The sequence below is a fragment of the Eubalaena glacialis genome, chromosome 15, assembly GCF_028564815.1.
Source record: "Eubalaena glacialis isolate mEubGla1 chromosome 15, mEubGla1.1.hap2.+ XY, whole genome shotgun sequence".
Taxonomy (NCBI): domain Eukaryota; kingdom Metazoa; phylum Chordata; class Mammalia; order Artiodactyla; family Balaenidae; genus Eubalaena; species Eubalaena glacialis.
In genome coordinates, this window is record NC_083730.1 from 90,263,103 (window position 1) to 90,281,366 (window position 18,264).

An 18,264-nucleotide genomic window follows, 5' to 3' on the forward strand; every position below is an offset into this window, starting at 1 on the left:
TATATACGGACCCCGATCCCAGACAGATGTTTGTTTTCTCTTAAGTGCTTGGAAACACCGGAAGCCTTCAGCCTCTTTTTTCTGCCATATTAGCTTCATAGGACTTGTTACTGGGTGGATACGGATATAAATTTATGAGTCTTATTATAATGGAAGGGCCAACATCAGTGTACTGTACCTTCACGTACGGCGTGTATATAAAGGATGCAAAGTGCCATCCACTCATTTTATTAGCGGCAGAAGCTGGTTTGCATACGTAGCAGGAGGCCTTCCCACTGCAGTGCCCAGAGCGTTGTCAGTGGAGAGTATGCAGTGGATGTTGATTGCTCTGCTTGTTTGTCATGATTTTGCTTCATGCAAGTCCATGTAGGGGGACAGGCCAGGGATGGGCTGTGTTAGTGACTGCTGGCTTTCTAACTTTGTCCTAGCCAGCCAGCTTAGAAAGCACATAGCAGAGACTCCAAAGCAAGGTGGGACATCTAGAGACAGACATTTATCACAAAGAGGTTCCTCTGACCTTCCTCTTCATCCATTTGATCCTTTGTGGGGTGTCCATAGACACAGGGTACAGGTGAGTCCTTTTATCTGGGCTACCCAGAGATGGGCAAACCTTTCATGCTCTGATTTGGGCAAACCTCTGCTGCATGCTTCACATCGTCTAACCTGTTGGAAAAGCATGCTGCTGATGGCCGCTCTGGGGTGCCGGTTGTAGATCCCCAAGGACATAGGAAATTAAAAATATCCACTCCACGGTAGAGAAAGGCTAGCACCCGAAGTTTGCATCTTTGTTGAAGTTCTCTAAGGAAAGAATGAAGGGAAGATTCTAGCAATGAAGCATCCAGTCTGACCTAGAAAACCAACTGGCTTCCTGGGTCGGTGTCTGATAGCTTAGTCCTCACCTTAGGACAAGAATATACATACTCAGTGCTAAGAGGGGTCCTGTAAACCAGTGGCTCTCAGCCAGGGATGGTTTGACCCCCGGAAGAAGACATTTGGCAATGTCTGGAGATATTTTTGTTGTCACAGCTGGGGAAGGAGGCTACTGGAATCTAGTGGGTAGAAGCAGCTAAATGTCCTACAGCACACAGAGCACCCCCGTTCCCCGAAGCAAAATAGTGTCTGTGCCAAAATATCAAGAGAGCCGAGGTTGAAAACCCGGATGTCAGTGAATGAAGGAACCTGGGAGGGGAGTCTAATGAGATGCCCTGAAGCACGCTTGCTGGGTCGGTGTCAAGTGCCACGACTCAGATTCACTCCCTGTTTCCATTTGGGCCTGTCTTCAGATCCCAGGTCCTCTGTTCTTGCAGTTTCTACCCCGGCCTCACTGGGCTCATCGCAGCTCCTGCAACATGGATCTGTATTTGATGGATCTCTGCAAATTCATCAACTTAGAGTAGCCCCCATTCATTAGCTCAAGATTCTGTGGGTCAGAAGTCTCAGTGGACCCAACCGAATTCTCAGCAAAGGTCTCACAGGCCTGGGTGTCAGCCAGCCTGATACTGTCCGGAGGCTCTGGGGATGGTTCTACTTCCAAGACCATTCACTGGTCGGCTGAACTCAGTTCTGGTGGCTGTGGGACTGGGGACCCGGTTTCCCTGTTGGCTGTCAGTCAGGGGCTGCGTTCAGGCCCTAAGGGCCTCATGGCCCCTCCATGTTCAAAGCCAGCAACAGCAGACCAAGTCTCATACCCAGAATCTCTCTGATATTATTCCCAGCTAGCTACCGCCAGCTGGAGAAAAGTCTGCTTTTAAAGGGCTGGTGTGATGAGATTAGGCCTCTCTATGTTAAGGTCAACTGATTTAGGACTTTAATTCCCAACTTCAAAAGCCCTTAATGGCAAAGTTAGGGTTGAAGTAACCAGGGACAGGAATTGTGGGTGGCATCTTTAGAATTCTACCTACCACAGGGCCTTTGCAATGGGCTTTCCCTGCTGGAAATGGGTCCCCCCGCCACCCTATTGTCCACATGGTTCTTCCACACCGTCTCCCAGTCTCTGCTTGAACGCCTCTCTTCAGAGCAGCCTTCCCCAGCCATCCTACTAAAAATTGCACCTCCTCCACCCCACCCCCATATTCTCTCCCCAGCTTTGTTTTCCCTTGTAACCTTTGCCAGTATCTGATATGCTGTTTATTTTGCTTCTGTTCTGGTCTATCATCTGTCTCTCCCAACTGGGATGTGAGCTCTCCAAACAAAGCAAGTGGGCTCATTGGTTATTCCACACCAGGAACAGCATTTAGCACATGGGACGCGTTCAAACCGTGCTTGCCGAATGAGTAAACATCACAGTGGGTTAAAAAAGGAGAAATCCAAAATTTCATATGGAAGCTTTGGATTTTAGTTCAATGTTGGCAACAGCATTCATCCGCTAGAGCAGCCATAAAAAGCGCCACAGACTGGGTGACTTAAGTAACAGATGTGTTGCCTCTCGGTTCTGGAGGCTGGAAGTCCAAATCAAGGTAAGGGCAGGCTTGGGTCCTTCTAAGGGTTCTGAGGGAGCATCTGTCCCAGGCCTCTCTCCTTGGGTCATAGATGGCCGTCTCCATCTTCACATGGTGTTCTCCCTGGATCGTGCCTGTTATAAATTTCCCCTTTTGGAAGGCACCAGTCATAATGGATTAGGGTTCATCCTGATATCATTAACTGGATCACCTCTGTATAAGCCCTATCTCCCTGTGAGGTCACATTCGGAGGTACTGGGGATTACAGTTCAACATACACATTTGGAGGGAAGTACAGTTCAACCCATAATAGCAACTAATTATGTTTTTCCTTTTATACTTACTCTGAGGATCAGATTCAGCCCCCTCAGCAGACTCAGACTTACAGGGCCAGAGACCAAGTGGTACCTAGCCCTCTCCCACACCCCCTCCTCAAGACACACAGATGCTCACACATTCCAGGAGCCATCTCAGCGGCTTCTAGAAGCTCAGTGGCTTTGAGAAGCTTCTAGAGAGTGTATTTCACACGGCAATTATAGCTGACCCCGAGATGGATGGCTTGGAGGATGGAAATTAGGCTTCCTGTGTTCAGAATTTGTACTGAACATTGATTTTCCTTAAGGAACATTTAATCATCCCTGTATTACACCTGAGTCAGGCACATTTTTGAAAAGAGGAGGAGTTTTTTTAACCATTAAAAAATTGAATAGTAGCGTCAATTAAATACAAATGAACTTATTGACAAAGCAGAAACAGACTCGCAGACTTAGAGAAGGAACTTATGGTTACCGGGGGGAAGGGTGGTGGGGAGGGATAGTTAGGGAGTTTGGGATGGACATGTACACACTGCTATATTTAAAAGGGATAACCAGCAAGGACCTACTGTATAGCACAGGGAACTCTGCTCAATATTATGTAACAACCTAAATGGGAAAAGAATTTGAAAAAGAATAGATACATGTATATGTAAAACTGAATCACTTTGCTGTACACCTGAAACTAACACAACATTGTTAATCAACTCTACTCCAATATAAAAAAGTTAAAAAAATTTTTTTTTAAATAAATAAACATGTGGTATAGGTGTCATGAGCTGGTACAGCCAGACAAGCCAAGAAGCACCACCAGGGCTGGTCCACACCTGAGTCCTGTGTTGATGCATCCCAGCATCCCGGCATCCAGCACAGTACCTGCTGGGAAAAGTCAGTCCTCAATGTTAACATGATAGATGAAAAATGACACCGTCGGTGTTATTCAGTGCGGTCTCTGAGAATCTGAAATCATCTCCCCGACCAGCAACAGCAGACCCACATGCTGGGGACCACTGAACTAAGGCCACCCCCTAGGAACAGACAACGAAAAAAGAGCAGAGGTCATAGAGCTCATCACAGTAGATGCAGGACCAGAAGCTACATCTCCTGCATCTGGCCCAGTGCCTTCCCCTCCACACTGGATGCTGAGAAAGGGCTGCTCTCCCATCACCACTGACCAGCTTGCGCTGGCTCTTCCCCTAGAAACCAGGCATCCTCAAGGTTTATCCTCTTATCCCACTGTGGGGGTTTTTTTGTTTTTTTAATTTTTTTTAATTTATTTTTTTAACATCTTTATTGGAATATAATTACTGTACACTGTTGTGTTAGTTGCTGCTGTATAACAAAGTGAATCAGCTATACGTATACATATATCCCTATGTCCCCTCCCTCTTGTGTCTCCCTCCCACCCTCCCTATCCCACCCCTCTAGGTCGTCAAAAAGCACCGAGCTGATCTCCCTGTGCTATGCGGCTGCTTCCCACTAGCTATCTATTTTACATTTGGTAGTGTATATATGTCCATGCCACTCTCTCACTTCGTCCCAGCTTACCCTTCCCCCTCCACGTGTCCTCAAGTCCATTCTCTACGTCTACGTTTTTATTCCTGTCCTGCCTCTAGGTTCTTCAGAACCACTTCTATTTTTTTAGATTCCATATATATGTGTTAGCATATGGTATTTGTTTTTCTGACTTGCTTCACTCTGTGTGACAGACTCTAGGTCCATCCACCTCATTACAAATAACTCAATTTCATTTCTTTTTATGGCTGAGTAATAGTCCATTGTATATATGTGCCACATCTTCTTTATCCATTCATCTGTTGATGGATACTTAGGATGCTTCCATGTCCTGGCTATTGTACATAGAGCTGCAATGAACATTTTGGTACATGACTCTTTTTGAATGATGGTTTTCTCAGGGTATATGCCCAGTAGTGGGATTGCTGGGTCATCTGGTAGTTCTATTTTTAGTTTTTTAAGGAACCTCCATACTGGTCTCCATGGTGGCTGTATCAATTTACATTCCCACCAACAGTGCAAGAAGGTTCCCTTTTCTCCACACCCTCTCCAGCATTTATTGTTGGTAGATTTTTTGGTGATGGCCATTCTGACTGGTGTGAGATGATACCTCATTGTAGTTTTGATTTGCATTTCTCTGATGATTAGTGATGTTGAGCAACCTTTCATGTGTTTGTTGGCAATCTGTATATCTTCTTTGGAGAAAAGTCTGTTTAGGTCTTCGGCCCATTTTTGGATTGGGTTGTTTGTTTTTTTGATATTGAGCTGCATGAGCTGCTTGTATATTTTGGAGATTAATCCTTTGTCAGTTGCTTTGTTTGCAAATATTTTCTCCCATTCTGAGGGTTGTCTTTTTGTCTTGTTTATGGTTTCCTTTACTATGCAAAAGCTTTTAAGTTTCATTAGGTCCCATTTGTTTATTTTTGTTTTTATTTCTCTAGGAGGTGGGTCAAAAAGAATTTTGCTGTGATTTATGTCATAGAGTGTTCTGCCTATGTTTTCCTCTAAGAGTTTTATAGTGTCTGGCCTTACATTTAGGTCTTTAATCCATTTGGAGTTTATTTTTGTGTATGGTGTTAGGGAGTGTTCTAATTTCATTCTTTCACATGTAGCTGTCCTGTTTTCCTAGCACCACTTATTGAAGAGGCTGTCTTTTCTCCCTTGTATATTCTTCCCTCCTTTATCGAAGATAGGGGGACCATATGTGCGTGGGTTTATCTCTGGGCTTTCTATCCTGTCCCATTGATCTATATTTCTGTTTTTGTGCCAGTACCATACTATCTTGATTACTGTAGCTTTGTAGTATAATCTGAAGTCAGGGAGCCTGATTCCTCCAGCTCTGTTTTTCTTTCTCAAGGTTGCTTTGGCTATTCAGGGTCTTTTGTGTTTCCATACAAATTGTGAACTTTTTTGTTCTAGTTCCGTGAAAAATGCCATTGGTAGTTTGATAGGGATTGCATTGAATCTGTAGATTGCTTTGGGTAGTATAGTCATTTTCACAGTGTTGATTCTTCCAACCCAGGAACATGGTATATCTCTCCATCTGTTTGTATCATCTTTACTTTCTTTCATCAGTGTCTTAGAGTTTTCTGCATACAGGTCTTTTGTCTCCTTAGGTAGAGTTATTCCTAGGTATTTTATTCTTTTTGTTACAATGGTAAATAGGAGTGTTTCCTTAATTTCTCCTTCAGATTTTTCATTGTTAGTGTATAGGAATGCAAGAGATTTCTGTGCATTAATTTTGTATCCTGCTACTTCACCAAATTCATTGATTAGCTCTAGTAGTTTTCTGGTAGCATCTTTAGGATTCTTTATGTATAGTATCATGTCATCTGCAAACAGTGACAGTTTTACTTCTTTTCCAATTTGGATTCCTTTTATTTCTTTTTCGTCTCTGATCGCTGTGGGTAAAGCTTCCAAAACTATGTTGAATAATAGTGGTGTGAGTGGGCAACCTTGTCTTGTTCCTGATCTTAGTGGAAATGGTTTCAGTTTTTGACCATTGAGAACGATGTTGGCTGTGGGTTTGTCATACACGGCCTTTATTATGTTGAGGTAAGTTCCCTCTATGCCTACTTTCTGGAGACTTTTTATCATGAATGGGTGCTGAATTTTGTCAAAAGGTTTTTCTGCATCTATTGATATTATCATATCGTTTTTATCCTTCAGTTTGTTAATATGGTGTATCACATTGATTGATTTGTGTATATTGAAGAATCCTTGCATTCCTGGGATAAACCCCACTTGATCATGGTGTATGATCCTTTTAAGGTGCTGTTGGATTCTGTTTGCTAGTATTTGGTTGAGGATTTTTGCATCTATGTTCATCAGTGATACTGGCCTGTAGTATTCTTTCCTTTTGACAACTTTGTCTGGTTTTGGTATCCGGGTGATGGTGGCGTCATAGAATGTGTTTGGGAATGTTCCTCCCTCTGCTATATTTTGGAAGAGTTTGAGAAGGATAGGTGTTAGCTCTTCTCTAAATGTTTGATGGAATTCGCCTGTGAATCCATCTGGTCCTGGACTTTTGTTTGTTGGAAGCTTTTTAATCACAGTCTCAATTTCAGTGCTTGTGATTGGTCTGTTTATATTTTCTATTTCTTCCTGGTTCAGTCTCGGAAGGTTGTGCTTTTCTAAGAATTTGTCCATTTCTTCCAGGTTGTCCATTTTATTGGCAATATAGTTGCTTGTAGTAATCTCTCATGATCCTTTGTATTTCTGCAGTGTCAGTTGTTACTTCTCCTTTTGCATTTCTAATTCTGTTGATTTGAGTCTTCCTTTCTTGATGAGTCTGGCTTATGGTTTATCAATTTTGTTTATCTTCGCAAAGAACCAGCTTTTAGTTTTATTGATCTGTGCTATCGTTTCCTTCATTTATTTCTGATCTGATCTTTATGATTTCTTTCCTTCTGCTGACTTTGGGGGGTTTTGTTCTTCTTTCTCTAATTGCTTTGGGTGTAAGGTTAGATTGTTTATTTGAGATTTTTCTTGTTTTTTGAGGTAGGATTGTATTGCTATAAACTTCCTTCTTAGAACTGCTTTTGCTGCATCCCATAGGTTTTGGGTCATCGTGTTTTCATTGTCATTTGTTTCTAGGTATTTTTTGATTTCCTCTTTGATTTCTTCAGTGATCTCTTTGTTATTTAGTAGCGTATTGTTTAGCCTCCATGTGTTTGTATTTTTTACAGTTTTTTCCCTGTAGTTGATATCTAGTCTCATAGCATTGTGGTCGGAAAAGATACTTGATACGATTTCAACTTTCTTAAATTTACTGAGGCTTGATTTGTGACCCAGGATATGATCTATCCTGGAGAATGTTCCATGAGCCCTTGAGAAGAAAGTGTATTCCGTTGTTTTTGGATGGAATGTCCTATAAATATCAATTAAGTCCATCTTGTTTAATGTGTCATTTAAAGCTTGTTTTTCCTTATTTATTTTCATTTTGGTTGATCTGTCCATCGGTGAAAGTGGGGTGTTAAAGTCCCCTACTATTATTGTGTTACTGTCAATTTCCCCTTTTATGGCTGTTAGCATTTCCCTTATGTATTGAGATGCTCCTATGTTGGGTGCATAAATATTTACAAGTGTTATATCTTCTTCTTGGATTGATCCCTTGGTCATTATGGAGTGTCCTTCTTTGTCTCTTGTAATAGTCTTTATTTGAAAGTCTATTTTGTCTGATATGAGAATTGCTATTCCAGCTTTCTTTGGATTTCCATTTGCATGGAATATCTTTTTCCATCCCCTCACTTTCAGTCTGTATGTGTCCCTAGGTCTGAAGTGGGTCTCTTGTAGGCAGTATATATATGTGTCTTGTTTTTGTTTCCATTCAGCCAGTCTGTGTCTTTTGGTTGGAGCATTTAATCCATTTACATTTAAGGTAATTATCGATATGTATGTTCTTATTACCATTTTCTTAATTGTTTTGGATTTGTTATTGTAGGTCTTTTCCCTCTCTTGTGTATCTTGCCTAGAGAAGTTCCTTTCCCCTTTGTTGTAAAGCTGGTTTTGTGGTGCTGAATACTCTTAGCTTTTGCTTGTCTGTAAAGGTTTTTATTTCTCCGTCAAATCTGAAAGAGATCCTTGCTTGGTAGAGTAATCTTGGTTGTAGGTTTTTCCCTTTCATCACTTTAAATATGTCTTGCCACTCCCTTCTGGCTTGCAGAGTTTCTGCTGAAAGATCAGCTGTTAACCTTATGGGGATTCCCTTGTATGTTATTTGTTGCTTTTCCCTTGCTGCTTTTAATATTTTTTCTTTGTATTTAATTTTTGATAGTTTGATTAATATGTGTCTTGGCATGTTTTTCCTTGGATTTATCCTGTATGGGACTCTCTGCACTTCCTGGACTTGACTGACTATTTCCTTTCCCGTATTAGGGAAGTTTTCAACTATAATCTCTTCAAATATTTTCTCAGTCCCTTCCTTTTTCTCTTCTTCTTCTGGGACCCCTATAATTCGAATGTTGGTGTGTTTAATGTTGTCCCAGAGGTCTCTGAGACTGTCCTCAATTCTTTTCATTCTTTTTTCTTTATTCTGCTCTGTGGTAGTTATTTCCACTGTTTTATCTTCCACGTCACTTATCCATTCTTCTGCCTCAGTTATTCTGCTATTGATTCCTTCTAGAGAATTTTTAATTTCATTTATTGTGTTGTTCATCATTGTTTGTTTGCTCTTTAGTTCTTCTAGGTCTTTGTTAAACATTTCTTGTATTTTCTCCATTCTATTTCTGAGATTTTGCATCATCTTTACTATCATTACTCTGAATTCTTTTTCAGGTAGACTGCCTATTTCCTCTTCATTTGTTTGGTCTGGTGGGTTTTTACCTTGCTCCTTCATCTGCTGCATATTTCTCTGTCTTCTCATTTTGCTTAACTTACTGTGTTTGGGGTCTCCTTTTCGCAGGCTGCAGGTTTGTAGTTACCGTTGTTTTTGATGTCTGCCCCCAGTGGGTAAGGTTGGTTCAGTGGGTTGTGTAGGCTTCCTGTTGGAGGGGACTGGTGCCTGTGTTCTGGTGGATTAGGCTGGATCTTGTCCTTCTGGTGGGCAGGACCACTTCCAGTGGTGTGTTTGGGGGTGTCTGTGAACTTGTTATGACTTGAGGCAGCTTCTCTGCTAATGGGTGGGGTCGTGTTCCTTTCTTGCTAGTTGTTTGTCATGGGGTGTCCACTACTAGAGCTTGCTGGTCATTGAGTGGATCTGGGTCTTAGCTTTGAGATAGAGGTCTCTGGGAGAGCTCTTGCTGATTGATATTACGTGGAGTGGAGCCGGGAGGTCTCTGGTGGACCAATGTCCTGAACTCAGCTCTCCCACCTCAGAGGCTCAGGCCTGACACCCGGCTGGAGCACCAAAACCCTATCAGCCACACAGCCAGGTACGTGGGGATTTTCTTGCCTTTTGGGAAGTCTGAGGTCTTCTGCCAGTGTTCAGTTGGTGTTCTGTAGGAGTTGTTCCACATGTAGATATGTTTTTGATGTATTTGTGGTGAGGAAGGTGATCTCCACGTCTTACTCCTCCACCATCTTGAAGGTCCTCCCCACTGTGTTTTAACACTGACTTTCATTGCAAAACTGCTGGTCCTGGGACCCAAATTCCTGCAACAGCTAATTCCTTGAAGTAGATAGGAATATCCATTGACCTCATCAAAGAAAACACCTAATTAAGAAGACTGGGCTTTTGAAACTTGTGCCTTCCTCCCATCTCAGAGGCTCATCACCCTACCCCACTCAGAGATGAAACCAGCCCCTGCACCAGTCAACAAGAATCCTCCTATTTTCTTGAACTATGAAGTGTTAAGAACAATTTGTAGCTTCAGTGAAACCTCCAGTCTTGAGCAAAATCCAAATGCAGCAAAACCCAATTTCAAGCAAAGTCACATTTCGGGAGGCAGTTGCTGTGGGCAGTCGGGGTGGAAGGTGTCCTTGCATTAGGACAAAGGGGGGCTTTCTCCTGCTGATGTGTCTTTAATCATTGTCCCTCAGGCATACCTTGGTCTTCTCCTGGCCAAGGTGGCAAGTACGATTTAGCAAAATCATTTAACAAATCACTTTAAAGTCAGACTTGGAAGAAGTTTCTAGAGAAAAAGTGCTGTTGCTGCTGATAGGCTCTTGCTGCTCTGGGGTGGCAGGGGGGAGAGCAGGTGATGCTAATTTGGGTACCCTGGGCTTGAAAGGGGGAGATGTGTTTTATCACCGCCTCCCATCTTTGCTAGGCGATGTCTAGCCTGTTAACTGTTCACAAGGATTTATTTCCTCCACCCTGTGAGGTTAGCAGGGCAGGGCTGTGTGTGTGTGTGTATGTGTGTGTGTGTGTGTGTGTACTTTTTTAAGCTATTACTTTGATAAGATAACTTGCATGGAATTTAAGGAGTCAAATAGTTCTGCAGAGTTTGTTGGTAAAAACTGTATATAACATTCTCAAAGTGACAAAATTACAGCGATAGAGAACAAATCAGAGTCTGCTGGCACTGAGCGGTAGGCAGCCTTGACGATTCAGAAGTAACGTTAGGGAGTGTCTTTATGGTGATGGAATTCTTCTGTGTTCTGATTGTGGTGACGGTTACTCCAGTCTACACATGTGATGTGATTTGATGGAGCTATACATGCCCCCCCCAAAAAGTGCACGTGACAGACATAGAGAACAGACTTGTGGTTGCCAAGGGGGTGGGGCGGGGGTGGGGGAAGGATGGAGGGGGAGGTTGGGATGAGCAGACTTAAGCTTTTATATATAGGATGGATAAACAAAACAAGGTCCTACTGTAGAGCACAGGGAACTCTATTCACCAGCCTGTGATAAACCGTCATGGAAAAGAATATGAATGTATTCCATATTCATAATGGAAAAGAATGTATATTACACACATATATACATAGCATAACTGAATCACTTTGCTATACAGCAGAAATTAACATTGTAAACCAACTATACTTCAATAAAATAAACTTTTTAAAAAAATGCACGTGAAAACAGGTGAAATCTAAACAAGGCCTGAACATGAGTTCATAGCATGGTAGCAATGTCAGTTTCCTGGTTTTGACAACGTACTGTGATGATATAAGAGAGCATCACAGGGGGCAGCTTGGGTATATGAGAACTCTATATTTTGTGCAACTTCATGTTAATCTCAAACTATCAAAGTAGTTCAAAATTAAAAGTTATTTTGAAAGAAATGCTGCAGTACTCTGTTCCCTTCCACTGCCTTTCTCCTTGTACAGAGGCAAAATTCTTACTTTGGTATTTATGTCCATATCACTGAACGACATAGTAAGTAAGGCTGATACCTCACCATTTTTTTTTTTTTTTTTTTTTTTTTTTAGTTTTAGGCGCTGTCTATAAATTTCCCACTATGAAAAATAAGGATCTTTCTCTTTTTTCTCCCCCACTCCTTCCTATGTCTCCATCCCTGCAAAATAATAATCATATTTTGTCTAGATTAATAATCAGTGTTTAAAATATTACAAATACGTATGCTAATCACAGTAAAAGTAAGTATTAAATAATGATGACTTTTCCTTTCCTGCATAATGATTTTTTATCATCAGAATTAAAAACTAATTTGGTTTTATTCTTCTTCTTCATTTTCTGTTTATTTTGTTCTGATTTATTCCAGACTCTTTACTGATTATCTAAATCTCCTCTTAGAACATTCATTCACATCAAATTTATTAGGAAAATTCCAGTTTCCTGAAGACGTGCTGCCAGAATTTCTCCGTGCTGGAGCTCAGCTGTTATCCAGGACCTCTATTCACCATAAACCTCCTGTTCATCTCTGTCATGCTTTGGATCTTCATTTCCTGGGTCTCATGATTTCTTTCTATATTTACCCCCATGTTTGATGGAGCACATCTTCAAGCAGTTTTCTGAGCAAGGATGTAGGAAATAAATTTTTGGAGAACTTGCATATCTGGAAACATTCTCTTCATCATTAGGCTGGATATCAAATGCTAGGTTGGAAATCATTTCCCCTCCGGTTTTTGAAGATATTTTTCATCGCCTTCTGGTTCCCAGAGTGCGTGTGATGAATCTTGAATCCATTCTGATCCCTGATTCTTTCTTCAGTCTGGAGGATTGCAGAATTCACCTCTCTGTATGCAGTGTCCTAGGCTGTATCAGTCCTGTGCCTTGGGGTGGGTCCTTGTGTTCATCACCCAGGAGGCCCTTCCAGTCTGGACACTCACATCCTTTCATTGGGGGAAATTTCTTGAATCACTTCATTGGCGATTCCTACTCTCTCTTTGTGTGTTTTTTATATTGTTCAGATGCTGAACCTCAAAGTAATCCTCTTCCATTTCTTTGGGTTTTTTCCTGCTTCCTAGGACAAATGTCCTCAACTCTATCCATCAACCATTCCACTGATTTTCCATTTCTTCTATAATATTTTTAATTTCCAAGGGCACATTTTTCCCTTTCTGGGTTTTTTAAATAGCAATCTGTTTTTGTTTCATGATTGCAGTATCTTCTCTGATGGCTCTGTGAATGTGAATGATTGTGTATTTTGTTAATTGTGGTCTTTCCTGCATAGGCTCTATTTTCTACAGATTTCTTTTTCCTTCTTTTTTTTGCCTGTTTTGTTCCCTGTGTCATGTAGAAACTTTATCAGTGTCCTAAGATTCTTGATTCTTGTTTGCTCATATGAAAAAAAAAAAAAAAATGAAGGACTAAGAACCATTAGAAGCTCTGAGCCCGTAGATGGGCCTTGGTGACTACAAGCTTCACTGAAAAGTAACCTGGCTGGCTGGTTGGACCAGTAACCAGGGTCGGTACCGAATGGTCTAGAATCTGGTATTTTTCTTTGAAGGTGAAGGTCCAGCTTTGGGGACAAAGGCCTAGGAATCTCAATGTTCAGTGTGCGTGATGTCACATAGCGACTCTGTTTTTGTCATGGTATCAGATCTTCATGGTCCCCCAGGCCCGACATGGAGTCTGGCAGTCACCCTGTTACAGGGAAAGGGAAGCGTGTTTGCATCTGGCTGCTTCATAAACATACTTTTGGCTAATCGTCCTTATTTTAGCCCTCATGGACTCCAACTTTTAGTGGCCCCACCATTTCCTGAGATGGGGGGATTCCGTGGTATAAATTCTGCTGGTTCTTAGCTTTTCTCGCTGATGGCTCACAACTTAGTTTGGAAGTTCAGCTGACCCTTTTACCCCCTTGTACATCAGCTTACTGGTCCCCAGATCGTTTACGTTTGCTGCATCTTTCTCCCCATCATCACGGGTCTTTAAAAATAGTCCCCTCGACTCTCCTTTAAGTGGGATTTGGGAAAAGAGGATAAGCAGGTATATGTGTTCGATCCGATATTTTTCTCACCAGTTTATTGGTGAGAAACCTGAGTTTCAGAGAGGCTAAGAGGCATAGCTAAAACAACAGTTCTAAGAGGAGTGCTTTGCCTTTTTAAAAAGTCCCTGGCTGAGTTTGTTCCCAGAGGAGACCCAGCAAGTCATGGGAAGCAGGTTGGGGACCTGCCTGCACTGATACAACCATAACTAACATCTATTAAGTGCTTGTTGTATACTCGACAGTGTTCCAGTCTCTTTATATGTGTTACTACATTTCATCATCACAACAGCTTTATATTGGGGGTTACTATTATCATGTCCATTTACAGGGGAGGAAAGTGAGGCCCAGAGAGGTTATTATTTGCCCAAAGTCACACAGCTACAAAGTGGAGAAAGCAGTATGTGCACCTCCACCAGGGTTTCTGAACCTGGGCATTTTGGGCACTTTGGACTGGGTAAGTCTGTGCCGGGGATGGGATGGCTGTTCTGGGCATCGGGAGGCTGCTTAGCTGCGTCCCTGGGTGCCAGCGCTCTCCCCACAGTTGAGACAACCAAAAATGTCTCCAGACATCACCACGTGTCCCCGCAGGACACAGTCGCCCCTGATTGAGAATGACTGGCCTGGGCAGGCTGGCTTTTCTCCTGACCGCTCAGCTGAGCTACTTCTTGGTTTGGGGACTGCCTGAGGCCGCTTTCCCTCACCCTCAGACCTGAACAGCAAGTTCCGTGATTCCTGGGTCTGTGGGTAGATCCCCCTCTCACTCCAGTCGCCAATTCCCCGGCATCCTCCCCCTCTGAGGCCCCTCGTCTGACTGTGCCACCGGATATGAAAAAAGCAGAAAAATGAAAAAGAAAGCAATGCACGCAGCTTAGCGGAGGCTGGGCGCATTTGGAAAGGCCGAGTCAGTAATCTCGTGGCTTTTTCTTGCTCTCTTCGTCCCCGCAGAGCCAAGGTGAAGAAGGGGGTGAACATCTTGAGCACGCGGACCAGCGAGCCTCGCCAGTGGGACGTCAAGCAGGAGCTGGGCAACGGCGGCAAGCACGCCACCGCCGCCGTGGTGTGCCAGCGCCTGGCGCCCGGCACGCGCAACAGGTAAGCGCGGGCGCCCCTCCCTCCGCATCGGTGACCCGGGGTCCCATGACCCGGTCTCCGCCTACGACCCCTGCCTTAGACTCACAGTAACCACTGCTTAGAGGAGCTGTTACACCTTGCCTTGGAAATCCGGAGACACTTACATCACCTGTTGTACCTTCTGGCATCTCTGGCAGGAAGGGCAGGGCCCTGATTCTGCGGGTCTGTCGTTTGGGTTTGGGAGCAGAAATTAGTTTGAACGGTCTGTTCTGCTTTGCGGAGGCTTATTCATTCTCCTCACCTACAATCATGTCCTCGAGGCTGTGTCATCTCCCGTGGCCCTGCCGTTGCCCTTGCTTATCAGAGGCTGCTTTCTTACAGAGTGTCCTTTGCGCAAAGGGTGTGATATTGTGATTTATACTAAGAAATACATATTTGGTCTTCATCCCTGTTCCTGGCATAGAGCTCTGAAAACCCTTGCAATTTCCCAGACTGAGAGCGTAAAGCTGTCTTCTGTTTACGTTAATAAGGTTACTTTTGGAAAGCCTTCTAGGTCACCTTAAGATGCGGGTTGCAGGGAACCAATCATGTGATTGGAGGAGGGTTGGACCTTTCAGTCCCACCCCTGGCCTCCGTGTACGAGATGGAGACTGGAGATTGAGTTCAATAGCCAATGGCCAACGAGTTAATCAACGGTGCCCATGTAATGAAGCCTCCATAAGAACTCGAAAATACTGGCTTTGGAGAGCTTCCGCGTTGGTGATGGCGTGCAGATTTGGGGAGAGTGGCGCCTGGAGAGGGCATGGAAGCTCCGCCCACTTTCCCCGTGCCTTGCCCTGTGCACCTCTGTCACCGGCTGTTCCTGAGTTAGACCCTTTCATAATAACCAGTAACCTGGTGAGTGAAATGTTTCTGAGTTCTGTGAGCCGCTCCAGCAAATTCATGGAACCCAAGGAGGGGGTCATGGGAGCCTCTAATCTTTAGCCCGAGGGTCAGAAGCACAGGGGACAACCTAGACTTGCGATTGGCACCTGAAGGTGGGGACAGTCTTGTGGGACTGAGCCCTTGACCTGTGGGATCGGACACGATCTCCAGGTAGGTAGTGTCAGAACTGAGGTGAAGTGTAGGACACCCAGCTGATGTCAGAGTATTACTTGGTGGTGGTAGAAAAAGGACACACATCAGAACTGGTGTCAGAATCATAAAGGATTAGACTCAGTCTTCAGTGAGGAGGACTTTCAAGACAGGAGGTGACAGTCAGTGGCAATGATGCATAGGGATGGTATGTGAGAGTCTAGACAGACATTCTGGATTATTATTTAACATAATTGCTTTCTGCGTATAAAAGCAACACATACTCATTTTAGAATATTTGTGAAAACAACTATATGAGGAAAAAATTTAAACAGTATATCAATATCCCTTCTACCTAAGGATAACCCACTGCTAAGGTTGATTCATTTTCTTCCCATGTTTAATACATAGATAACATCTGTGTATAGTAAACGTGTAGTAGGTTCACTTATTTTACAAGTTTGGTATCATAATATATATCCAGATTCTTAAGATAATTTCACTTATATTGATAACATCTTCCTTTGACATTACATATTCCTCAGAAGTATTTTAAGATTCCATCACATAGATTTAACATTACATAAGTAACCATATCCATAGTTTGGGCTATGTAATTTGTTTCCAAGTTTTATTTTCATAGATTATGCAGCAGCAAACCACCTTCCACATGAATCTTTGTCCATTTCTCTTTTTGCTTAAGGTGGCTTCTTAGAATCAAAAAGTCAGATCGTTTTTTAGGGCTCTTGGTACAGTCCGTCAGTGTATTTTCTTGAAAGGATTAGTGCTAAAGGAAGAAACATCCACTTCCATTACTGGATGTATTTTCTTAAGTGAACACTTCAAGCCTGCCCAGAAAAACTCTACAAATGCTCCACTGCATTTAGAAACAGCCAGTTCTTTCGGGACTTCCCTGGTGGCGCAGTGGTTAAGAATCCGCCTGCCAATGCAGGGGACACGGGTTCGAGCCCTGGTCTGGGAGGATCCCACATGCCGCGGAGCAACTAAGCCCGTGAGCCACAACTACTGAGCCTGTGCTCTAGAGCCCGCGAGCCACAACTACTGAACCCTCGTGCCACAACTACTGAAGCCCGCACGCCTAGAGCCCGTGCTCCGCAACAAGAGAAGCCACCGCAATGAGAGGCCTGCGCACAGCAACGAAGACCCAACGCAGCCAAAACTAAATAAATAAATAAATTTATAGAAACACCCAGTTCATTTGTCTGTAAGACCCTTTCCTCAGCCCTACCTTCCATGTGTAGCCAGCAAACACATCTGGTGTCCTGAACAGCTTCCTGGATCAAACACCAACCTTCACCATCATGACCCCAACAAGGATTGTTAGTACATCTGAGGGATGAGCGTTGGGCGTTTCACCTTGTGAAAACGTGGCTGGAAAGAAATGCGTGCATGGGTCCCTTGCTCTAAGCGTGAGATCAGAGGTCAAATTAAATCTCCTGAATCAAATGCACATAAAATCTAATTAACCCACAAGATTAGTGTTGATTATGCAAGTTAAAGGGAATGTGTTCATTAACAGGCAGTGGATTTGTGTGTGTAAATAGTTCTTTATGTGACAGTCAGAGGGAGTCTCAAAGTGAGGGAGATGAGCTTTGCTGTACGGGAGCAGGTTCTGGAGAGTCCTGGTGGCAACCCTGTGTGTTCTGATCTTCTGGGAATTTGATGTTGGGACCAGGTGTGTTTGCTGAGATGGTAAACATCATGCGTGATTTTCCACTGTCAGCCGTGCTGGATGTCACAGTAGCGGGAACTGTGGTTTAAAATCAGCGTTTCCTTCCTTCTGAATTCTAGAGTTTTTTTACTGCTTTGAGTTAGACTGGCCACAAGCTAGGTGGTTGTGAGGGCCTGGAATTCCCTGCGTCCTCCCAGGTTTCTTAATATGATGTCTTAGAAGGTAACTGTTGCCTTTGCAGAAGAGCCGACGTGTCAGGACTGGGGTCAGGGCTGTGCTGAAGCCATCCAGTACCAGCTCGTGAGAGCTGATTGGATTGCTCGAATCTCCTCCCAGTCTCTCATGCGGTGACCATCAGTATTTGCACCATGGAAACTGGCAAACATCACAAAGCAGGACTTTCTGCCGTTGTTGGAAAGCCTGTTTACCAGCCCACAACTGATGGATGTTCCTGCTTGCTCACTTCCTCACCTGGACTTTCAGAAAACATTGCTTGGTTCATGTAAGTCTGAGGTGCTATGCTCCGTGCCAGGTCGATACCCACTGAGTCAGGTCCAGACCCTGTCTTCAAGGAAGCTAAGGTCTGTGGAGCACATAGGAACAGACTGACCACAGCTCAAATAAGGGCTTTCGATGGCATGGAAGGTGCAAACTTCACAGGGATGTGAGGGCTTACTTCCCTCTGCCTGGAGAGCAAAGGCCAAGAGTATTTGTTATCTAGTGTTTTGTAACAAAACACCCCAAAGCTGAGACGGTTATTTATTTATTTATTTATTTATTTATTTATTTATTTATTTATTTATTTATTTAGCATCATTTAAAATATATTTATTTATTTATTTATTTATTTATTTATTTATTTATTTTCGCCGCGCTGGGTC

General features: G+C 43.2%; 1 protein-coding gene across 1 annotated transcript in view; it reads left to right on the top strand.

The window, feature by feature from the left end:
• Positions 1-18,264, top strand: part of TMEM132C (transmembrane protein 132C) — a 379,805-nt gene that overhangs the window by 236,033 nt on the left and 125,508 nt on the right. The window contains exon 3 of the mRNA XM_061169897.1: positions 14,491-14,637. Within this exon, the coding sequence (XP_061025880.1) occupies positions 14,491-14,637 (147 nt within the window). The remainder of the gene's footprint in view (positions 1-14,490; positions 14,638-18,264) is intronic.